A 25,566-nucleotide genomic window follows, 5' to 3' on the forward strand; every position below is an offset into this window, starting at 1 on the left:
AGGAAAACAGGAAAAAAACGTTATTGACATTTTCAGTGAATACTTCCAGGTGACTTAAGTACTTATGAAACACATTCAGAAACCTCTTGTGGCATGCTTGAAAATAGAAAACTATTGTGTAATTTCTTTTTCCAGAAATAACATTTTAATTCTTATTTTTCTGTATATCGCTCTAGATTTTTCCTTTCTTCTCCTTTTTTCCTATTTTGTTTAGCACAATAGACTCCGTTACTGGTTAAAATGTCAAGATTGAAACAATAACTTCCGTAGTATGCCTATCAAAAATAGATTTCTGGCCTCCCCCCCCCCTTAATTTTAAAACTACAGCCAAAATGTTGTTGGTTCGACTAAGATGCATCCAGATATGAAAATGGATAGCATTCCTTGGGAACTCTTGCTGTCATTATAAAGCTGCTCTTTTGGACACTTTCTGGCTAGTGAATCATATGTTACTTGCATTTAAGTGAAGCGGTTTTCAGAGATTTAAATATAAACTGCAGTCTGTGCCCAAGTACAGACTGTAAAAACGTATTACATGTTAAACTTATTAGAGAATTTCCTCAGTGAGGTTTGTGGGCTGGCATATTGAAAGATGGGCCTCTCTTAGTGGTTTTCACAGTAATATGTTCTGTCCAGATTTAAACATCTTGGCACCTAAACCTTTCACTATTAGGGTCCCTGCTCTGCTGTGGCCTCATCCATTTCATGAAGTAGTAAACATAAGAGATGGCAAATTATGGCTTGCTTCCATTTCCAGGACTGGCCAATTGTCTTTTTTGTTCTGTAGAGTTGTTCTGAAATTACACCTGCAAGCTTCTTTAGTAGTACCCTTTGGTGTAGCTCATCAGACCCTGGAGACTTGAATTCATTTAAAGTGGCCAGGTTTTTCCTTACCACCACTTTTCCTACCTTGGGCTGCAGCTTCCTCTTTGCATCATTTATTCTGTTATCACCAGATTGGGCACTTACTGAGCAGGCTAAGCATCTTCCTGCTAATAAATGCCCTGGAAGAAGCTCATCTTCCAGGGCAGATATCCTATTTGGCTTCCCCCTGCCCACAATTCTTATATTCCAAAAACTTGATAAAGCTGTCGGAAGATTCAGAACAAATAGAAAGCATTTCTTCGCACAATGCATAGTTAAGCTACAAGTAATGGCTACCATCTTGGATGGGTTTTAAAGAGAATTGGACAAATTCATGGAGGATAAGGCTAGCAGTGGCTTCTAGCTATGATTGCTATGCCCTATCTCACCTGCCAGAGGCAGTATGCTTTTGGATACCAATTGCTGGGAACCTCAGGTGAGGACAGTGGTGTGATGCTCAGGTTCAGCTTTGTGGGTTTGGCATAGGTGTCTGGTTGGCCACTGAGAACAGAGTTCTTGGCTAGTTGGACTTCTGGCCTGATCTCTTATGTTCTTAGCATAATAAAGATCTATTTCTTAGCTGGGTTTTGAGGTTCTTCTTTTGGTTTTTGGTACTGCCTTTTTTTCTTATTTAATATCTGAACAGCAATTTGTTTGACTTACACATTAAACATATGACCCGGCAAGAAATCAGTAAAAGAAATGAATTTTACTTTGTGTCTTTTCCAAGGAATGGTGGAAATAAGTCTTGCCTCCGAAGAGGGAAAGTACTGTTTCCTAATCCCCTATCCTTTCATTATAAAATTCATTGCATATGTTCATGATGTGGTTTTGCTGATATATTTTACAAGATGTCAAGCAGCTCAGGTCCCCCCCCCATTGTTTTTCTTCAGTTGATGATGGATGCCTTGAAAACACACCAGATACAGCACAGTTCAGCAAAGAATACCAACTTCACCAGCATCTTTTTGATCCAGAACATGACTATCCAAGCATGGGAAAATGGGTGCGTAAATCTTTTTTACTTTGGAAATCTCCAAATAATGCTGAATTAGTTAAGAAAAGGTAACACACTTTATATAAGAGAACTATAGACTGTTAAACACATTATTAAAGACCTTTAGAGCCAGGTTGCAGTTGTCACAAAAGGTCATTAATCTACTATACCCTATTTGTGTGCACTGTCTATATATATATTGTGTATCAGGAATCTAGCAAAACATTTAGAACTTTAGAATAAAGGAACCTGCATTACAAGGTTGCTATAAAGCTTTCAATTTAGTTCATCACAGCCTAAAAGTTGTCAATGCTCAGTTGATAAATGCATTGGTTTAGTAATGCTTGTTCACAAGAAAATGATTACTCCACTACAGCTGACTCAATTTTAGATTTATAGCACTGATCACCTTTAGGATTCCTAAACTTTTAGTCAGTCATGTGAAAATTACCACGTGCTGGAAATTCTAATTACATTGTGCTTGATTACCAAAGATTGTAACATTAAACAAACCAGATGTTGAACTCGAATTAACTATTTATGCCTGTTCCACTTAGGTTTTTTTGGTAAGTTATTCATTTTTGTACCTCTACTTTGAAAACTTTCGGGTACTTGTGTCTAAAGGTGCATTCCTAAAACATAAGCCATGGTCTAGCCATAATTTATCCCATTGGTTTCAGTAGGCTAGATTGAGACACATGCTTAACTCACTCACTGAAATAGTGGGTTAAACTTGCCTAATTTTGGCCATCTCGTGCAAATAATATGTTTTAAAGAATATACTACACACTTAAAATGTTTTGCCAAATACATTACCATGTCTCTTATAAAGCAGGAGCTCATTATACGATGGAAGAAAGGGAGATAAATAGAAAAAATAATGATGATGATAATATGATTTTGAAAACAAAATAAGAGATCCAGATAAAGCATGAGTTTCTGCTTCATACATCCTCTGATGTAAAATATGCTTAATTCTTGTTCAGTTCCAAGAGGAGCAAGAGATGTTCAGTGTCTCATCAAAAGTCTGAACTCTCCACTAGGGGAAACTTGCGCTGTATTTTCAAATTTACCCTTATTGCAGGGATAATGTCGTTCTTATATATCAGATTTCATAACCTTATCTGCACTCTGCTGCTTATTATATTTAAGCATTAGTTATGGTTTCAAAATATTCTCAAGCAGACAAAACAAAATATGATATTTGTTGAGCCGAGTCTGTCTTTTCTTTCACAGTGCAACTTTTTGCCTTAATTACAGTCCAGCTTTTTTTTTTTAAAAAAAGAAATTGTAGGAAAACATTTAGAGAAGTTTCAGGTAGAACAATAAGTTAAAGGAGAGTGCATTTGATACCATAAGGAAATAATGTACAGTTCTGTTGTTGTTGTTTTACATGTTAAATTGATTTTTTTTCCCCAAGTGAGTTTGCAGAAATTAACTGTAGCCAAGAATGTCTCTTCTTGGCCAATTTCATCTCTGTTTCCTTGTCTCTTTGGCACAGCTCTGATGAAATAGTTGAGGCCAGGCAAAAAGCAATGTCTTGTGAACTTGGGTTTTAAATTAACATGAGAAATACCAAACAGATAATGTTTGGCACAAAAGACTCCAGCCCTTGGGCCAAGTAAGCTTATACTTACACTGTGCCAGATCTGAAGATAAGCTGCTGTAATGCCAGAATGACCACCAAATCCAATGCATGCTCAGCCTAGAAGGGGAAACACACACAAGAAGTACAGAAATGCCATAAAAACAGCAGACACACCCCCAGCATCCCTAGAAACAAATGTCACGTTGAGAACAAAGCAAAGTGAGCTCCTGGGATTAAAACAAACACCACAAGCAATCACACTCCCTAACCACTCAGTCACAGCCGCAGAATGGCATCAGATGCTCCACAGGGCCTTTATCGCCTCCTCCTCCCCTAGCTCCAACACCCAGCCACAGATGCCAGGAGCCAAGGGGCTGCAAGAGAAGCCATGATCCTGTCTCTCATTCTACACAATGGGGGGTCCCTGCTTTGAATCCAGGGGGAAGTGAAGAAGACTCACCTGCCAACCCAGACACATCCGAGCCATTCAGCAAGAGCGCTGCATCAACCAAGGGTCTGCTTTGCTTGGGCCAGTCCACCCTTTGGGCAGACTACCTCCCTCGGGCAGCCCCAGTGACTTAGGCTGTGTACACGTTCCTGTTTACTCTGCATCCAGTGCGTTCCCACTTCTGGTTTGGGAAGCATCCCCTCCTCCTCCTCCTCCCACCTAACTGCTTCACACACACACAAACCCTTGCAGGAGCACTCATCTTCCTTGGGCCCATGAGGTAAGGTTACCAGACATCCCCGTTTCCCAGGGACAGTCCCTGGATTTACAAACCAGCCCCCCGACAAAATCCATCTATTTAGTAGGAAGTTGGAAAGTGTCCCCGGATTCATTGGGAAAAAATCTGGTAATCTAACTGAAAGGACCCTACTGCCTCTTGAGCCCATCAAGCTCTCTGCACCTGGGATCCAGATCACCGTGCTCTAGCCACAAAGAAAGAGACACACGTAGCAAAATCGGAGCCTTTACCAAACAGTGTCCAGAATGAAGGAGCTCCTGAGAAATAGCAACATGTGTGGGTTTATCAGCCATTAACTCCAGTAGGGCTTCCACTTTGGACACACAGCAGGGTAGCAGGTAATGTGTCCCTTACAGCTCTATGCTAGGAAAATGTTTATGTTTTGCCTGCCCACCATGTGGTATGAAAGGGGCATGCATTGTCAGACTTGCGTTCTTCCTGTGCGTGGGTTTTATACTGCTGGTGGTGTTCTCTTTCATGGCAACATGGATGGAACAAGTGGTGGTGGTGGTGTGTGGGGTTCATATATCCCACCCATGTACACACTACTGAGCTAGGGGGACCAGTGGCCTCACACAGTATAGTGGTACCTTGGTTCCCGAACGGCTTAATTGTTGAACAAATCAGCTACTGAATGCCGCAAACCAGGAAGTAAGTGTTCTAGTTTGCAAATGTTCTTTGGAAGCTGAACGTCCAACATGGCTTCTGCTTGAGTGCAGGAAGCTCCTGCAGCCAATCAGAAGCCACGCCTTGGTTTTCAAATGGTTTTGGGAGTCAAACAGAATCCCAGAACGGATTAAGTTTGAGAATCAAGGTACCACTGTATAAGGTTGCTCTTTAGGTGCTGTGTTCCTATGTCTCCAATCCCATCTCAGCCATCTCAGCCGATGAATCAGCTGCTGCATCCATCACATGGTGGGCAGAATATCTTGAATTCTACCTGCACTGCAGGGCTCCTGATACACCCTAGAACCCAGGGGAGGCAGGGGCTGTCTCAAGAACAGGACGTGCCCTAAAGCATTTGTTTCTCAGAAATCAAGGTTTAATTTCAGAAGTGATGGTTTTGTGAACCTCTCACTACATCTGTTGTTATTGTGACTGTTGGGTCAATTGCTTACATAGCAATTACGCAGTAAAAGCTACACACACACACACACACACACACACACACACAGGTTTTTTCCTAATTTCTCTTAACATTTTTTTAGTGCAGCACCACTGAATAATTCCAACTGAAACAAAAATCTGTTGAGCATGTGTCTGACATTCCAGACCTTATTTGAGCTCGCTACATCTATGAAATATAGCAATATGTGGAAACACTTGTACAGGGCTGTGGTCATAGTCATCATTTTTTATTTTATTTTTTAAAAATAGTTTTCTGTCTGCCAAGACAACTCTGGCAGTTTTTAAAAGGTTCACTCTATTAAAAAACGTTCTAGACGTTTAATTTTTTTGAAGGAAGTTTATTAGGATGCTACCTAAATGAAGGAAGGAATTGTGACTAGGATTTCTTTATCCAGAGGGTGCTTAACAGTTTGCAGGGGAAGCAGTTGAGATAAGAATTCTTTAAAAGAATTAAATTGTGTTACACACAGAAGCCACTAGCAAGTGCTGCATAAAAAAACCAATACTGTTCTGCCCCAACCTGATAGCTCTGCTCTTCCTTGCAGTTTGAATAATATACTACAGGGACTAGAAACTTGTGGCCCTGCAGATGGTGGCGACCTACAGCTGCCATAATCCCAGCCTTACAACCTGGGGCTGTTGGGAGTTGGAATCTAAGTTCCCCATCCCTGTTATACCAAGTAAAAGACTATTAGTGCACCTAGCGTAGTATTTCATACTCTGACTGGTGGCAGGTTTCCAACAGAGGTCCCCCTTTTTTATGCAGTTACTGAACCTGGGATGTTGTGCATGCAAAGCCTGTGGTCTACTACTCAGCGATTTTTCCACTCTCCGAGACAGTTCAGATTAAAACCATCATGCAACTTAGAATCATCATATATTCCTATTCATATAATGGTTGATGACACTAAGTGTCCCAGAAGAATAGCAAAATATTTTATTAATAGCTACAGTAATTCAAATGTTTTCTTGTGGTTTATCTTTCCAACAACATGGCATTCTCTCCTGAACTGCTTTCCAAAATATTCATATGCTAATATTTAGATGGCACAAAGTCTTGCTTGAAGAGCTACAAAATTTGATCCATACTTTTGTGTTTTCCCCCCTCTTCTTCTTCTTCTTCTTTCAGAATAAGAATTTACTTTTTGAGAAAATGAAGGGTGGACCAAAAAGGAAGAAAAGGGTAATTTTCAGAATGCAACTTGTTTTCATTTGCCTTAGTGTAGAATAAGGCAAAAAGCAAAGTAAAAAAGATTGTTGAATGACTAATACATCTATATTAAAACTTGGACTTAGTCCTTTCTTCCAGTAAATATCTGTGATAAGCAATACAACTTTTGCAAAAAAATTCTTCAGTCTAAGCCAGCATGTCCCAATATTTTGTTAACCAAGACCCTTGATTTTGAATAAAAACTGGAAATATACTTCACCTTGCACCCCCTCCCAGAGATGTGCTTCCAAGTGAAGAAGAGTAAGAACCACCCACAGTTGAAAACTCCCTGTCTTTTTAAACATTTCAATGTTTCGTGTGTGCTTCATATTATTATTAATAATACAATATTTATTTCTTACCCTAGGGTCCCATGGCAGGTTACAGCAATTTAAAATACAACATTAAAAACAGTTTTTAGCAACTTAAAATCACAAAAATAGGGTGGGCCTTAAAAATCTCAGGTGTCAAAGTCTAGAGCAGTGGTTCCCAACAGGTGGTCCGGGGACCCCCAGGGGTCCGCGAGCTATGCCAGAGGGGTCCGCAAGATGCTATTAGAATAAAAAATATATTAAATATATTTCGTATGATAACAGATTTTTTGTTTTGGCCGCTTCCTGCATGAGCAGAGTAGCACAAAACTAGAATTAGATAGAGGCAGTAGTTCTGCTGTATGCCGTTAGGTGGCGCTTTACAAACACTACTGTTTTGCAAAGAGGCAGCGCGCGCATTCTACTAACGCTCACCTCCCCAAGATGCTTTGCGCGCGTCGGCTTCATTTGTGCGCTACTGCGCAGGTGCCCTGTCTTCTCCATTCCCCTCCCTCCTCCCTGGCGCGCGTTGCCTCTTTGCAAAACAGTAGTATTTGTAAATAAAGCGTTGTTTTTCGCAGAAGCTACAGTTCGCGTAGTTAAAAATGGACCGTTGGTTAAAAAGTGGTTCGTTAAAACGACAAAGGCCTACAGATGAAGAGGAAGAACTGTAAAAAACGTATACATATAAAATATAAAAAGACTCTTAATTTGGCTCTTACTTTTTGATTTTAGGATTAGGAATTAATGGGGGTCCTTGTCACAATAGCGGCTCGATGAGGGGTCCTTGAGAAAATTTTGTGGGGAACCCCTGGTCTAGAGTAAAGAGATGCACCTTCAGCATTCACCAATGAGGTTGCCAGACACACATCTGTCAAGAAGGAGTTCCACAACCTAGGGATGGCTGCAGAGATTGCCCTGCCCCAGGAACTGAGGGTGGCTGAATTACCAGGAGGGCCAACTTGCTAATATCAACACCTGAGAGGGTTTGTAGGGAAGGAGACAGCCTTTCAGGTATTTGGGGCAGGAATAATTTAGCGCAGTGGTGGCCAGACCTGGCCCTCCAGCTGTTTTGGGACTACAATTCCCACCATCCCTGACTACTGGTCATGTTAGCTAGGGGTGGTGGGAGTTGTAGTACCCAAACAGCCGGAGGGCCAAGTTTGGCCACCACTGATTTAGTGTCTTAAACAGTAATGTGAGCACCTTAAACTGGGCCCAGAAATGAACTGGCAAACAATGCAGGTCTTTTAAAATAGTGGTTATGTGAGAGCTGAATAGAACTCCAGCCAGTAATCTGGCTGCTGCATTTTGCACCAGTTTAAGTTTCCAAGTCATCTTTATGGGTAGTCCCATGAAGATCGCACTGCAATAATACAATCTGAAAGTTACCAGAGCATGGAGTACAGTGGCCAAGTCATCGTTGTCGTTGTCGTTTAGTCGTGTCCAACTCTTCGTGACCCCATGGACCATAGCACTTCTGTCCAAAAGGGGCCATCACTGGCAGACCAGCTGGGTCTGGGGGAAAACATTCCTAGCCACAGAGGTCACCTGTTGAAGGTGCATCTCCAAGATGCAGACGTCCTCCTCCCAAGGGAGTGCAACCCTGTTCAGAACAAGTGATCTTCTCGCCTTCTAGTCATGAGAACTTGGGGCACATCTCTGTTTTCAGGATTCAGCCTGTTTACTGGCCCATGCCCAGACCATCACTGCCACCAATCACCAGTGTAACACTTGATCTACATCTCCCGGATTCAGATGGAACAGACTAGTGTGTCATCTGCTTTTTAATTACAATTGATTAATAATAATAATTAAATGTGTATATCACTCGTAATCTGAAGGTCGCAGGGCAATTCATTGTTGAACTGCTCTTGCATCAAGTTTCTACCTGTTGTTCAACTGAAATCTACCCTCCAGTCATTTAAGCCCATTAGATCTAGCTCTGCGGTCTTCTGTGTGGCAGCTTCGGTCATTTGAAGAGTGCTCTTATGTCCCAACAGGCTAAACACACTCAATTCCTTCAGCCAAGTGACTTGGACAAGGCCTTAGAAAAAAACCTGTGCTGTATAAAGATTAGGATTTGCTTATTCTTACAAATCAGATACTTGGGAAACCAAACTATAGCGCTGCTATTGATTGCATGATGCTTTTGCTTTACAGAGTGTTTAATCACACTTATTTTAGTTGTCTTTATTAGGCGAGTCATCATTATCCCCATTTTACAGAATTGAGACTGAGGGAGAATCATTCAGCTACAGTCCTGAAATATACTCGGAGTCGAGAGTGAATTTCATGCTCTTTATTCAGCTCATATTCATCAAGGAGAAGAAGAGAAGACGAATGGCTCTTTTCCCAAAACCATCTGCTTATATACATTATTTACACAATGGGCCTTGCGTGATTGGCTACTTCAGGGCTACACCTGTGGGCCAATTATATTGTGGATTGACTTCTGCCTGCAGCCTGATTGGCTGCTCCTACAGGCCAATCAGGTAGCAGATTCACTTCTGCCAGCCGCCTGATTGGCTGCTCCAGCAGGCCAATCAGGTTGCGGATTCACTTCCACCTGGAGTTGGATTGGGTAGCTCCCGCTGATTCTGAATCCTATTGTTCTAGGATTCAGCTCAGTACATAACACCCCTCCCCTCTAAGTTCCAGTCCTGCCCGGGAAGTTGCATTCGTAGTCCCCAAGGTCTGCTGGCCGCCTCCGTGTGCGTTGTGGCCTGGGGTGTTCCTTGGTCAGGGGTTCTGGTTCTGGCTCGTGTTCTGAGGCTGCTGGCTGTGCCGGGGCTGTCTGGTCTGGCGCCACTGAACCACTAGGTTGTGACTCTGGTTCCGGTGTCCTTCCAGCCTCGGGGCGCCCCTCTGTGCCTACTGCTTCTGCTTCCCCTGCCCACCCCTCTCGCTCTACAGGCCTCACTGCCCTGCTGTCCCCTTGGGACCCCTCTGTCCCGCTCTCCTCCCGGGTTCCTCCTGGGAATCGTCGCCGTAGCTGGTCGCAGTGGCGGCGCCAACATTGCCCCCCTTCCGTTAGTACCTCGTACGACACGGGACCGGTCACCTTGGTGACTGTGGCGGGTACCCATGCTGGGCCTGCCCCAAAATTCTTTGCATACACTGGGTCCTGGGCCACAAATGTCCGGGGGTTCCTGCCTTTCCCCACCACTACCTCATCCTGAGCTCTGTCGGGGTGAAGTCGGTCCAGTCTAGTTGCAAGGCGCCGGCCCATGAGTAGTTCAGCTGGGCTCCGGCCCGTCGTTGTGCTTGGGGTGCTGTGCTGTGCTAGAAGAAATGCGGCAAGGCGGTATTCCCAGTCCCCTTGTGTTATGCGGCGGAGGCTATCCTTGGTGGTCCGCACCATGCGCTCCGCTTGGCCATTGGTGGCAGGGTGGAATGGTGCTGAGCGGATGTGGCGGATGGCGTTCTGCGCTGTGAAGGTCTGGAACTCCTCTGACGTGAATGCGGTTCCATTGTCCGAGACGAGGGTGTCAGGGAGCCCGTGGGTTGCAAACAGCTTACGTAGTACCCGGATGGCTGCCGCCGTAGAAGTGGACGGTACCAGTGCGACCTCCAGCCATTTGGTGTAGGAATCCACCACTATGAAGAATGTTTTTCCCTGGAAGGGGCCAGCGAAGTCCACGTGCAAGCGTGACCATGGATGTCGGGCGGACTCCCAGGGCTGGACTGGGGCCCTTGGGGGATCCGGGCGGGATTCTTGGCAGGTCTGGCAGTGTTGGACCCAGGCCTCTATCTCTTTGTCAATCCCCGGCCACCACACATAACTCCTGGCAAGGGCCTTCATCCTCACTACCCCTGGGTGTGTCTCGTGTAGGGCTGTGAGGACCCTTTTGCGGAGGGGCTGGGGAACAACAACCCTGCTTCCCCATAACAGGCACCCCTTGTGGGCCGACAGTTCATGTTTGCGGTTTGTGTAGCCAGCGAATTCTGGCCCGGGGCTGCTGCTGGGCCATCCTCGCCACACCCAGTCCAGGACCCGGGAGATGACCCTATCTTTTGTGGAATGGTGCGCAACTTCTTGTGCCTGAATGGGTCGGTCGGGAAGCAGCTCCAGGGTCATAACCTCTTGCGCAGGCGCTGGGTCGGGGCCTGTTTCTGGTAGTGGTAGCCTGCTGAGTGCGTCTGCGTGGCCCATCGCCTTCCCAGGGCGGTGGATTAGTGCATACTGGTAGCCGGCAAGGAAAATTGACCACCTGAGGACACGTGGAGACAACACTTGGGGGGTCTGCTTCTCGGGGGCAAACAGGCCAAGCAACGGCTTGTGGTCAGTCACTATGGTAAAGGGCCGCCCGTACAAGAAATCATGGAATTTTTTTACGCCCTTCACGATTGCCAGACCCTCCTTGTCAATCTGTGAGTAGTTTCGTTCGGCTGCAGCAAGCGACTGGGAGAAGTATGCCACCGGCACCTCTCTACCATCCGGGAGTTGGTGTCCCAGGACAGCGCCGATGCCATAGGGAGAGGCGTCGCATGCCAGCACCACTGGCAGCCTCTCGTCGAAGTGTGCCAAGACCGAGTTCGAGATGAGCAAGTCCTTGACTGCCTGGAATGCGGCCCTTTGTCGCTGGCCCCACACCCAAGGGGCCCTTTTATCTAGGAGTCTGTGTAGGGGCTCCGCTACCGCTGCCTTATGGGGAAGGAAGGCATGGTAAAAGTTCAATAGTCCCAAGAATGACTGAAGTTCGGGCTTGCTCTTGGGCGCTGGGGCCTCACAAATGGCCCGTACCTTGTCACCGGTTGGATGGACCCCTTCTGCGTCCACCTTAAATCCCAGAAAGTCCACCTGCGGCACTCCCAGTAAACACTTTTCCCGCTTCACCTTGAGGCCCGCCGTCTGGAAACGGTGCAGGACGGAGCGGAGGCGGTCCTCAAATTCCTCTGGTGTGGGCCCGGCGATCAGTACATCATCGAAGAAGGGGGTGACGCCAGGAATCCCTTTAAGGAGGGAGTCCATTAGATTCTGGAATATGCCTGGTGCCACGCTAACGCCAAATTGCAGCCGCTTTACTCTGAATGCCCCTCTGTGCGTCACAATCGTCTGAGCCTCTGCTGTGGCTTCGTCCACAGGCAACTGTTGATACGCTTGGGCCAAGTCCAGTTTGCCAAAGATTTTTGACCCAGCCAGGGTGGCGAGGACATGGCTGACCACTGGCACTGGGTATGCATGGGCCGTGAGAGCCTTGTTTATGGTGCATTTGTAGTCTGCACAGATGCGGACCGAACCGTTAGGCTTGACGGGTGTGACAATTGGAGTTTCCCAGGGGGCGTTGGGCACCGGCTCCAGCACTCCTTGCTCCACGAGCCGGTCCAATTCCTCGTCTATGCGGGGTTTCAGGGCGAACGGGACCCGGCGGGCCTTGTGCCTGATGGGTCGTACAGCGGGGTCTAGCTGTAGGGCAATGGGGGGTCCTGTATATCGTCCCAATGCCCCATCGAAAACCCCTGGAAACTCTTTGCATATGGCGTCCACGTCCACTTGTAAGCTAGTGCGGTTCACCCCGGTAACGGCTAGCCCCAGAGGTCCAAACCATGCCAGTCCCAGTAAGCTAACGTAGGGGCCCTTAACTACCAGCAAGTCCAATTGTTGCTTTCGCCCTCGATATTGCACCCTGAAGGTCCCCACCCCCATTGTAGGGACCTTACGTTTCTGGAAGTCCCGGAGGGTGAATGGGGCCGGCCTTAGTTTGGGACCCCCATTAGGGCACAGTTCCCTTAATGTTCGGGCCGAGATTATGGATAGAGTTGAACCCGTGTCCAGCTCCATGCGGCATGGGGCTCCCTCTATCTGTACCTCTATATAAATTTTCTCTGTGCTGGGATGGGGCAACTGGAATACCTGGTAGTCCGTGATCTCCGTCGAGTTGCCTTGGTGCAGGGTGCCGTGTGACCTGGGGCTCCTGGGTCGGTCATCTGATGCTTGTCGACGGGTGAGTCGAGCCCGACACACCCGGGCGATGTGTCCCAATTTTCTGCACTGCCTGCACTCTGCGTTGCGGAAACGACAGGTCCTCCTCTCGTGGTTCTCCCCGCAGCTTGCACAGTTCCCTCCTTCTCGTCGAGGCTGCTGTGGTGTGTGTGCTGCTTGAGTGCGCCGCTGTACTCGGTGTACTTCCTCCCTGTCAGATTCGGATTCGTCAGTGAGGTCTTCGTGGTAGACCCTCGGTTGGGATGGCGGGGCCGGTCGTGCCTCTTGCGTTGACCTCTCGGCGGCTTCGGTTGCCAGGGCTTCCTCCAGAGCAATCTGGAACGTGAGGTCTTTTTTGGCGTAGAGGCGTCGTTGCAACATCTCGTCCCTCAGGCCACCGACGAGGCGGTCACGAAGCATGTTCTCCAACTCTGAGAAGTTGCATAACCGGGCGGCTTGGCGGAGGGAGGTCACAAACCCAGTTATGGTTTCCCCCGGGGCTTGCCGCTTTGCGTAGAAGGCATTTCGGCAAGCTACCACCGAGGGCTGTGGTGAAAAGTGCTCCTTCAGCCGTTCCATTATTGTTTTGTAAGAGACGGTAGCGACATCTCTAGGTGCCAGGAGAGCCCGGGCGATTTCAAACGTCTCCTCTCCACAGACGCTGAAGAATGTCGCCCTCTTCATGGCATCGTTGGTGACTTCTTTCGCTTGCAGGAGGAAGTTGAAACGGGCGGCGTACCCTTCCCAGTCTCCTGATGCTGGTTTGAATGGCAAGAAGCTGCTGTCGGTTGCCATTCTGGGTTCCTTGGGTCCTGGAGCTGAAGCCTGGATGCACGGTGCGATGCAGCGGTGCAGCAGGTGGCGGTGCTGCGGTGCAGTGCGTGGTGGCGGTCAGCTCAGCAGGATCCCACCTTCGTCGCCAGTGAAATATACTCGGAGTCGAGAGTGAATTTCATGCTCTTTATTCAGCTCATATTCATCAAGGAGAAGAAGAGAAGACGAATGGCTCTTTTCCCAAAACCATCTGCTTATATACATTATTTACACAATGGGCCTTGCGTGATTGGCTACTTCAGGGCTACACCTGTGGGCCAATTATATTGTGGATTGACTTCTGCCTGCAGCCTGATTGGCTGCTCCTACAGGCCAATCAGGTAGCAGATTCACTTCTGCCAGCCGCCTGATTGGCTGCTCCAGCAGGCCAATCAGGTTGCGGATTCACTTCCACCTGGAGTTGGATTGGGTAGCTCCCGCTGATTCTGAATCCTATTGTTCTAGGATTCAGCTCAGTACATAACAAGTCCTAAACACACTTACTAAAGAGTAAGCCCCACTGAACACTCTTAAAATCTCCCTGAATCCTTTTCCATTTCTAATTGCATTAAAAATATTTTTTTCAGAGTGTAAATCCATATCTTCAAGGACAAAGGCTGGACAATGTTGTGGCAAAGAAGTCTGTTCCACATTTTTCAGATGAAGAGAAAGAGACTGCAGAAAATGAATGAAGCTTTGTGGAAAGCCCTAATACGGCTTATATAATCACTGCATAATCAGTGATTCAAATCCTCATAGCGGTTGCATGTTTATTACTTATATATTTGTTGCTGAAAAGCAGCTGGATTTGTAGCATTTGTTATCCTAGATATATGAACACAGTTGTGTTTTTTGTTAAGTTACGGTATTAGGAAGCTCTTGATTTACTTTAGACCTAGAGCAAACTTTGAAAAAAATTATCATTTTAATAACTGGCGTGAATTAAACAGCTTTATGAAGCAGCTTATAAAGAAGAGGACCATTTTCCAAAATTTTCCTATTATTGTACTTATGATGTGATGTTTGTTCTCTGGGAACAATTATTTCTTTAAGTTTTGTTTGTAAATAACCGCCTAATTCACAATAAATGTCAGATACTTGCTGTTTGTTTTAATAAACACTGAAAGCAATCTTCAGTATTTGCATGGATATATAAACGTGTTTCAGATGATTTTTGAGGAAGTAAAACATTTTCAGTTGCTTGCTGGTGAAACTTAGGTACCACAAATGATAAGGTGAAATATTTATTTTCTTCATACAGCTCAACTCTAAAGTGTACACTATTAACCAGGAGATGCCACAGATAATAACGGAGCAATAGTCTGTGATCCTGATTGTTTATCGCACGCTAGAGGTTCAGACAATATTGCCTTTCTGCACATGCTGAATTTCAAGGGCAGTCCCATACAGTAACATTGCCTTGAGATTACAAATCTCAAATGGTTAACTAATGCTAGGCCTGAATCAAATATACCTACCTGCCTACCCACAATATGATTTAATTTCTCAGCCATCATCACAACATAAAAATCCAGGAATAATGATGTATGGGGAAGCTTTTAAAGGTTTAATGTTTTACTTTGTTTTTATATATGCTGGAAGCTGCCCAGAGCGGCTGGGGCAACCCAGTCAGATGGGGGCAGGATTTACAAATTATTATTATTATTATTATTATTATTATTATTATTATTATTATTTTATTTTTAAAATGTCAGTGTTATATGTGACCAAGAGAGTTCAAACCCCATCAGTAATAGGTGTCTTGACACACACATGCACACACTGGGATTAGCCCATGACAATTGTTTAAGCTTTCCCCCCAATAGTTGTGCATAGAAAGATGATATTGGATAAAGGAAGTCTAAGTAGGGAGATGACACCCATGTGCTAGGTAAGCACTATTTTCATTTTTCCAGCTGGAAATGCAGCACTTTTAGTATTTTCCCAGAGAAACACATTTGTTTGGCTGTATTCTTATGGGGGAACATTAAGCACTCTGTTATCCAGCAACATACATGGCATACTTATTCTTTTCTCCTGGAGCATTCTGACACAAGTTGAAGGATCAGCTTGAATTCCTCCTGTGCCTTCTTCCTAATTCACCATGAGAAGGGCGCCTGTAGTAACAGTTTGTGCTTGCTTTATTTATGACAGCAACTTTCCCCCCCAGTGACTATGTGGTTCCCCATATTAGAACTATCTGGTAGCCATGTGTTGAACACATGGGAGCATTGCAAATCTTAAATGATAGTAAATGCCATGGCAGAAACCTTTGCAATTACAGCCGACAGAACTTTGAAGATCACGTACAGCTAATGCTATCTAGGGTGGTGGGTTTTTTTAAAAAGGTTTCAGGGCACAAGGGAAGGAATAGGGTGAAAGGTTCCAATCTTGAAAGGGTGGGGTGACTAAAATCATTTTTTCCACCCAAAATAAGAATAATTGCTTTCTGCAGAAACATGGAAAATAAGAGTGTTGGTGGCACAACATTCCCCCGTACAATTAATTTGTTGGATTAAGCTGAAAGTATGAAGAAGGAAAATAACTTGGTACCTCCAAGTTCTTGTTGTACTGCCCTTCTGTCTTCGTCACAAGTTCCTACCCCAGTGCGCATGGATGGTAAGCAGATGCTATTGCAGACCTTGTCATCTCTTTTTAAAATCCACTGTGCTTCCAGTGACATCGTACACAAAAGCACTTAAAATTTCTTTGCTTAGGGGACCCAAGTGAGGAAACTGAGCTTAGGAGACATGACTGAGATAATACAGTAAATTAAAGTCAACATGCAGCTATCTCCTCATACCCACTTTTAACTCTGCCACAATTAGGTATGTAAGCCTAATACTAATTATTACAGGTTGCATCCAACTAAGTTCTCAGAATACAGTCACTGAAATAAATCGAATTGTTAGTCAACTGCTTTTAATGGATTTCATCCACATATGACTTTAAAAAAAGGTTTTAAAAGGTAAAGGACCTCTGACAGTTAAGTCCAGTTGTGAACGACTGGGGTTGCGGTGCTCATCTCGCTTTACTGGGAGAGAGCCGATGTTTGTCCGCAGTTTTTCTGGGTCATGTGGCCAGCATGACTAAGCTACTTCTGGCGAACCAGAGCAGTGCACGGAAACACCATTTACCTTCCCGCCGGAGCGGTACCTATTTACTTGCACTTTGACGTGCTTTCGAACTGCTAGGTTGGCAGGAGCTGGGACCGAGCAATGGGAGCTCACCCCGTTGCGGGGATTTGAACCACCAACCTGATTGGCATAGGTATCATAGGCTATACTGCCATGTCACCTCCAGCTCACAGGAAAACCAAGGATCTGATTCAGTGGGTCTCTAGGAGCAATAATGCAAAACAGATCATTGTTCTTCAGCTGACTATGGACCCTGGGTGAAGTCAGTGCAGCCAATCTTTATCAGGTCCCAAGCCCTGCCCACCTGGCCGGGACGGATTGGCCAGGATTCAAATAAACAGATGGCAGGAAAGTCTGCCAGTCTCCAGCGGCTGGCCTGGAATTCCCTAATGATCGCCTTGCCCATGTGTTGCTCCCAAGGGAAAGGAGTTTGGCATGATGGGCTGCAACAGCCGCCTACCTTGTGGCTGGGTAAGCAGCCATTTCCTCATTTCAGAAGTTGTCCAGGTCTTCAATAAGGCCACCAGTAGGGCAACAGGGCATTGCCCCCGCGCCAAGGGGCTCATGGTCTGCCCATAACAAAGGATTAGAGCTACAACAAGCACCCCAGATCACCATTATTCTGACCAGAATGCAATGTCAAACTGAGAGTATGCTAGATTATTGTACAGGGGTAGGCAACCTAAAGCCTGGGGGCCAGATGCGGCCCAATCGCCTTCTCAGTCTGGCCCGTGAGTGGTCCAGGAATCAGTGTGTTTTTACATGAGTAGAATGTGTCCTTTTATTTAAAATGCATCTCTGGGTTATTTGTGGGACATAGGAATTCGTTCATTTCCCCCCTCAAAATATAGTCTGGCCCACCAAAGGTTGCTGACCCCTGTTATTGTAAATCACCCAGTGAAGGGCCATATAGAAATTTAATAAATAACAAGAATATCTGAAGTATCTGAAGAAGTGTGCATGCACACGAAAACTCATACTAATGACAAACTTAGTTGGTCTCTAAGGTTTTAGTTGGTCTCTAAGGGACCCAGGTAGCGCTGTGGTTAAATCACTGAGCCTAGGGCTTGCTGATCAGAAGGTTGGCGGTTCGAATCCCTGTGACGGGGTGAGCTCCCGTTGCTCGGTCCCAGCTCCTGCCAACCTAGCAGTTCGAAAGCACGTCAAAATGCAAGTAGATAAATAGGAACCGCTACAGCGGGAAGGTAAACGGTGTTTCCATGTGCTGCTCTGGTTTGCCAGAAGCAGCTTTGTCATGCTGGCCACATGACCGGAAGCTATACGCCGGCTCCCTCGGCCAATAATGCGAGATGAGCGCGCAACCCCAGAGTCGGTCACGACTGGACCTAATGGTCAGGGGTCCCTTTACCTTTACCTTTTAAGGTGCTACTAGAAGAAGGGAAAAAAATTATTTTGTTTCGACTACGCCAGACCTACCTGTAACAAGAATAGATTACTGAAAACGAGGCACACTTTTGCTAGTATGCATATTCTGAAAAGATATTGACCAAAATATCTTAGCTACACACTGTAAGGCGAGGGATGTGCTACTTGCTGTTTAATTTTGTCATTTGTGCCTGTTGTGGAGAGAAAGAATGAGCTGGGATGCGGATTGGCTGCAATTCTTAAGCATCCAAATGGCTTGCTAAAAAGATGGCAGAGAGCAAAGAATGAGGGCCAGCTTGAGTGAACTGAGCGTCTTTCAGCCACTTTGTGCCCCTCTTCCTTTTTGTGCCCTGAGAGTATGGTTCTCACTCTCTGGCCCACTCTGAATGTGTCCCAGCAGACAACCCAGAGGCATCTTGAGGGCATGCCTGGGACAGGCGTGGGGCACTCAAAGCATATTTCCATGTCAGCTGTGCTCTCCCAGTCTTTCCGACTCTCTCCATTCCTCTCGCCCACGCCCGGAACAACTGACCTCTTCCTATGACTGGAAGTGGTTTTGAGCATTAGGAGCATTTACGCTTTGGCAAAACACAGTTTATACTTTATGACTTGTCCAAATTTATTTAAAAACACAAAAGATTTGAAGCATGATTTATTGCACATTCTTATGTTTGGGTTGCTAAACTGTTCACAAAGCCCCACTTACCGTGTGGCGAATTTCCACATTCGGACACATTGTTTATATATCTGCATACATACAAGTGTGTGTGTGTGTGTGTTATTCACAATCCTTTAATGTTTCAGTCAATTACATCAACTGGATTTTTTTTAATATAAAAGTTAACAGGCAACTTCAACTGTTTGTGGAAAATAAAATATCACACACAAACACTCTTCTTGGCTTCGTGCAGCTCAAATTTACAAAAAGGGACGAGCCATTCCTGATGTGGATGTGGTCAGGGAATAAAATACAAGAACTTGTGAATGCTAATCACATTTCAAGATATAAGAGGCAGAGATCAAGAAGTAAACGTACTATTACCCTAAGCGAAAGTAGGGCAGAACAGGGGTTGTTCTTTCTTTGATAGAAAAACATATGAAGGAAAACAGAACATTTGGAAATAGAAAGACAAAAGATTTGGCCACAGGCTTGTGGTACCATTTCCCAGAAATGGGAAAGCTCTTGGCAGTTTCTTAAAGAGAGAAGTTTGGTAATAATACAACTGAAAGGTGTTTATTTTTGCAATTCATCGTTTTGCTTTAACTTTACAGGCACTTATTTATCATCCAAATCCTTATCATCCATGATTACATTGGCAGCTGATAATGTGGTCTTAGGCAGAAGGGTAGTAACAGCATGTAAAATGAGTAATGTTTTTCATTTCTTATATCTTTACCTGGACCTGAAAAGCTCAGAACTGGTCCTTCTGTGATATTTTAAAAGGTCTTTGCTTCAGCAAAGAGGAAATTGAGAGCCAAGCTACTTGCTAAAACCTCTGGAAGCTAATGGTGATCACTGAATTGGGATCTACATATTTGAATGCTCAGCACCAAAATGCACTGCATACAACCCTACTGTACTGGAATTTATGAGCAAATGACTCATCAGCTTTCTTGTCATCCTCATTAAAGAGTTCCACATGTGAGACTGGCTTACACATTGAAAACCATCTTTTGAAATCATTCATACATAAGAATTCCTGTACCCAGCGGCAAAGTGTGGGTTGCCAGCACCCAGGGCCATGTGGAGGGAGGGAAACAGGCAGAGGACGCATGTGCATTCAACTGCCAATGGCGTCTGCATCACCCAGGAGATTGCAGCCACAGAGATAAGAAAAGAAGAGTCGTTCTGTTATCTAGCGAGGTTACTTCTTGGTTAACATGGAGAAGCTGTTTTCAATGGAGCCCACTCACAGCCAGCACCGGGTGTTGAAATTTTGTGCACCTAACGATTTTGTGCTCAAGGCAACTGCCCCTGTGCCCCCCCCCACTACACCACTGCCAGCACCTGAGCCATGTCTGACTCTGAACCTCCTATTTCAGTCCTGGATTGAATGTCATGATCCATCCAACATCTTGCTTCAGCTTTACAGTGTATGTATGCAAAATGAAATATGACCTGAGAAGAGTTCTTGGACTGAGCTGATCCCAAATCAAAATCATGGAGCCCACCATATTTTTCTGTGTATAACACGCCCCCGTGTATAAGATGCCCCCTATTTTGGGGGACTCAAAATTAAGAAAATGGGGGGATTGTCCCTGTGTATAAGACAACCAATTTTTAAACAATATTTTCAGTATATATAAAAAACACCTAGTACCATACATGGAAAAGTATGGTAATTTAGAGGCACTTATTTTTGATAATACGGCACATACAGAATTAGGAATAGTTTATCTATAGCCCATGTACTTAAGTTCTCTGGAATCATAAAAGAGCAAGAGGATCAATATTATGGAGCAATTCCCTTATGAAGAAAGATTGCATCATCTGGGGCTTTTATTTTTCAGAAAATGCAAGTAAACAGTGACATGACAGAAGTTCATGAATTTATGCATGGCATGAGGAAAGTGCTGAGAGAGACGTTTTTCTCCCTCTCGAGCACATGGACATCCAATGAAGGTGAATGTTGAAAAATTCAGGACAGATAAAATGAAGCACTTCTTCATGCAGTGCATAGTCAAATGCAGAACTCGCTACCAAAGGAGAATGATGGCGACCAACATGGATGGCTTTAAAAGAGAATTAGACAAATTCATGGAGGACAAGGCTATCAATGGCTACTAGCTATGATGGAGGTTATGCTCACCTTCCTCACCTGGAGGCAACTATGCTTCTGAATACCAGTTGCTGTAAACTGCAGGAGGAGAAGTGTTTTTGGACTCGTGTCTTGCTGGTTTCCCACAGGCATCTGAGTTGCCCCTTTGAGAACAGGAGGCTGGATTAGATGGGCCACTGGTCTGATGCAGAAGGCTCTTCTTTTGAATCACCGCCAGCCACTGCACCACAAACCCATGTATGAGGCACTTGGTAGGAAGCCGTTATTAAAATTGGACAAGTCAAATAGCAGGATGGACCTGCCGTTCCAACCTCAAACAGGATGCCTCTGTAGCCACATCAACACAAGCCACTCTGGACACCATCACAGTCACGTATATCTATGTTGAAACAAACAAAAAAATCCTTCCAACAGGTCCTTAAAGACCAACTAAGTTTTTTTATTTTGATATGAGCTTTTGAGTGCATGCACGCGAAAGACCAACGCACTACGTCAGACCAACACGGCTACCTACCTGTACATATATCTATGGTTAGTTTGCCATGAACAGAGCAATACAGAAGCGGTTAGTAACATTCAAGTTGGTGTGGCTGAATGTTTTAAAATCTCCTCTCTTCTCTAATCTGAGTTTTGCACTTCCAAACATGTATAAAGTGTCGTGATTTCTCCACTACTGAACGTCAGCAAACATAATGGCTTCTACATCAGAGGATATAAGAATGACTTTCAAACACAGCTGAGTCCCAGTATCTCTCATTTAGATATTAATCAGTCACACAGATTACAGAAATCTTGAGAGAATAGCCTTCCGCAGGTGGTGATGGGTGGAAAGAGGGATACTGGAAACCAAATTGTGCTCACATGAGGAGCAAATAGTAGTGGTATGGCAACTGCCAGTAACCATGCAAACATCACCACACAAAGGATAAACATCCCACCAAAATCCACATCATTGTTTAATCAGGGTCCACATCAACAGTGACTGACGATGCATAACAGGTTATTCTTACGTATTGGGTTTTCCACATAATGGGTAAATCCAAATTAAATAAAGAAAAACCATGGGCTAGCATTTTTATGATAATGATGCTGACAGCATCATACAAAAAATGCAAAAAACATCCATGCACGAGAAGCACCAGTTCCACAATAAACTCCCTTCTGGAAACACCTAAGACATACAAATCATAGCTGTCAAGCTTTCCCTTTTATCGCGAGGAAGTCTATTCAGCATGAGGGAATTTCCCTTTAAAAAAGGGAGAACTTGACAGCTATGATTCAAATGCGTTTCTTTCACTCAACTCCCTTCCACTCTTTTGATTGGGGTAGGGGGTGGGAGGGGGCCTCTGCCCTCCATAACACATCATGCTAGAGTTAACCTGACTTAAAAAATAGTTCCTGTAGAACAGACTGAAGAAAATCTAACAAAACAAAGAGGAAAAGTGATTTCCAAGGCCCCCTAGTGAATGATGGGTGTAATAGCTAGAGCATCGGACTAGGACTTAAAAGAGTAGGACTCAAATTCACACTTGCTTTTTCGCTTCCTAACCTCATCCTAACCTACCTCACAAAGTTGTTGTGAGGATAAAATGGGAAAGGGGAGAAGCATGTACAGTATGCTACCTTGAGTTCCTCAGAGGAATAGAGAGAGTGAATAGCTCAGTTTGTAGAGCAGGAGACTCTTAAACTCTGGGTTGTAGGCTCAAGACCCACATTTGGCAAAATATTCTTACATTGCAGGAAGTTGGAGTACCTAACCCTGGTGGTCCCTTCCAACCCTACTGTAAGGGGAAGAGAGTATAGAGAACCTCCCTCTATCATCAGGAGCAGCTCCTCCCCAAGCAGCCATGGAAGCGCAGGGTCTGAAGGAGCTAGTCAGGAAGCAGAGAGAGATAGCCAGGGCTCCGGCAGGATGGAAGAGGAGGGAAGAGAGAGAGAAGGAAAGGGGGGGAGAGGGAAAAGACGGAGGGAAGACCTCCCCCCCCGGCACCGGAATTAAGGAGGAGAAGAGGGAGGAGATTCGCTGTCCCCAGGCTCTTATGTTGGTCTAAGAGGCGAAAGGGGGCAGTGCCGGATTCTGACACGGAATAAGCGGACATGAAACCGACTGCTCATCACACTGTAAATAGCGTGCACCAATAAAGACTTTGAAAGACAAGTATGTGGAGAGTCGTTACTCAGGAGTAGCCGTAATAACCTCTGACACCTACAATTCTATGATTTGTAAAAATAAAGATAAAAGCAAAAATAAAAAAAGAAATAATTACAGTGATTTAATAAAATGTATCTACATACATTAATACATAACATTAGTACAGTATATTCCACTCTAAAGGAAATCAGCCCTGAGTGCTCACTGGAAGGACAGATCCTGAAGCTGAGGCTCCAATACTTTGGCCACCTCATGAGAAGAGAAGACTCCCTGGAAAAGACCCTGATGTTGGGAAAGATTGAGGGCACTAGGAGAAGGGGACGACAGAGGACGAGATGGTTGCACAGTGTTCTCGAAGCTACGAACATGAGTTTGACCAAACTGCGGGAGGCAGTGGAAGACAGGAGTGCCTGGCGTGCTATGGTCCATGGGGTCACGAAGAGTCAGACACGACTAAACGACTAAACAACAAGTACAGTATATAAAATGCAGGGCTGGCTGCTACAAAACGCCGCAGAGTGGTCTCAACAGACCCTACATGGCATTCTTTCACCACTGAACATACTCAGTCAGCACTGGGCTATTTTGGAGTGCCCCCCCCATATGATTTTTAAAATAAAAAAAAACCCTTCTGCAATGCTTGTCCCCTCCCCTGCAAGCCTGCTGATACCTGCCCCTTGTTTCTCAGTAGCCTTGTTTTGGTTACACAACAATAATATCTCTGCGCCCGAGGTCACTTTTAATACATCTATTTCATTCTCCTTCTCCCTCCCAACACTCAGTTGCCATGCCATGCCCAGTGACCATGTTCAGTCTGCCTCACCGAGCTGTTTGTGGCTTCTCCCTCACCCACCTTTCAAGGCTTCTCCATCCCTATTTGTGTGTGTGCACACACCAACCTTTGGATTGTGAATACTGTAACTTCCTTTTGTGCATAGGTAGTGTCTCTTGGCTATATAAGGGCAGGTGCCCAGAGGAAGAACTGACTGTTAATATACCTGATGATAAAATATCAAGCTATACTCAAGTCACAATGATTTATAAAAAGTGAGTAGCATATCTAAGCAATTACCATCTCAACCAGTGATTGCCTGTCATATACCACCATCAATGAGAACCAGGTTATAAACAAAAGTTTCTGCCAAAGTGATGGTACATACCAGCAGCATTTGCACATTTTCTGTGATGAGTGAACATGATCCCTGATTGAACTTTAGCAGTAAAACTTCCAGAAGAACATTCTTGTCTCCTTTTGCCAACATTAACTGGCAGACCTAAACAACTCTAAAAAGAGAGTATCTGCCCCAGACATACATTTCTTGATGCAGGTGTGAAGAACTCTTGTCGATAACAGTATCAGTTTAATTTAATTTAATAGTCTACTTTCTTGTGGGGTGGCTTTTAGAGTCTCCCATTAGCAGTCATCAGGGACGCGGGTGGCGCTGTGGTCTAAACCACTGAGCCTTGGGCTTGCCAATCGGAAGGTCGGCAGTTCAAATCCCCGTGACAGGGTGAGCTCCCGTTGTTCGGTCCCAGCTCCTGCCAACCTAGCAGTTCGAAAGCACGTCAAAGTGCAAATAGATAAATAGGTACCGCCCTGGCGGGAAGGTAAACGGTGTTTCCGTGCACTGTTCTTGTTTTGCCAGAAGTGGCTTAGTCATGCTGGCCACATGACCCAGAAAAACTGCGGACAAATGTCGACTCCCTCAGCCAGTAAAGCAAGATGAGTATCGCAACCACAGAGTATTTTGCGACTGGACTTAAGTGTCAGGCTGTATCTGAAGAAGTGTGCATGCACACGAAAGCTCATACCAATGACAAATTTAGTTGGTCTCTAAGGTGCTACTGGAAGGAATTTTTAAAATTTTGTTTAGCCTGATGTAAATTGTGGATTAATTTCTTCTGAGCATAAATGCTTGGGGCTGATTTGCATGGCTGCAATCCTAAAAACCTGGGATTATGAGGAGGAAGAGGAAACTTTCAGGTCTCTCTGGCTTGTGATCCTTCTGTGTACATTTACTTGCATACAAGGACCACTGTGATTATTGGAACTTAATCCAAAGTGTATGTGGGAGGAGTGCATGAATCCAAGATCTCTCAATCTTTCCTGAACACACCAAGCTATATCACAAAGCCTGCGGATTGATGGTCCTGCTCCGCTCTGCTGTGCGGCAATGATTTTAGACTGTCTTTTGCTAAGAGTTCTCATTTTCAAAGCATCTAAGGCAAGCCTGGGTACCGTACACAAGATTTTGAAAGCGAGCAAAAGCCTCTTAAAGACCTCGAGCCCGACTCCAGCAGAGGCATCATTGTCGGGAGGAGGAACCCCCCCCCCCAAGAGGGGGAGACTATCGCCCGCTGTCTTTGCCGATGGGTTCCGCCCCCGCCGGTCGCGTCCCCCTGCCGGTCGCGCGTCCCTCGGCCACGTGGGGATGCGGGTAGCAGCCAGCGGGTCCCTCGCCCGCCAGCGCCGGACTGACCTGGAGGCTCAGGGAGGAGCCGGGCGTCGCTTTCTTGGAGAAAGGAGA

At 45.2% G+C, this 25,566-nt stretch overlaps 1 protein-coding gene across 1 annotated transcript in view; it reads left to right on the forward strand.

Moving 5' to 3' along the window:
• Positions 1-14,759, forward strand: part of SCG5 (secretogranin V) — a 29,523-nt gene extending 14,764 nt beyond the window's left edge. The window contains exons 4-6 of the mRNA XM_035110663.2: positions 1,758-1,870; positions 6,453-6,506; positions 14,171-14,759. Of these exons, the coding sequence (XP_034966554.1) occupies positions 1,758-1,870; positions 6,453-6,506; positions 14,171-14,275 (272 nt within the window). The 3' untranslated portion in view covers positions 14,276-14,759. The remainder of the gene's footprint in view (positions 1-1,757; positions 1,871-6,452; positions 6,507-14,170) is intronic.
• Positions 14,760-25,566: the final 10,807 nt, after the last annotated feature.

The sequence above is a fragment of the Zootoca vivipara genome, chromosome 1 (assembly GCF_963506605.1).
Source record: "Zootoca vivipara chromosome 1, rZooViv1.1, whole genome shotgun sequence".
NCBI classification, from domain to species: Eukaryota; Metazoa; Chordata; class Lepidosauria; order Squamata; family Lacertidae; genus Zootoca; species Zootoca vivipara.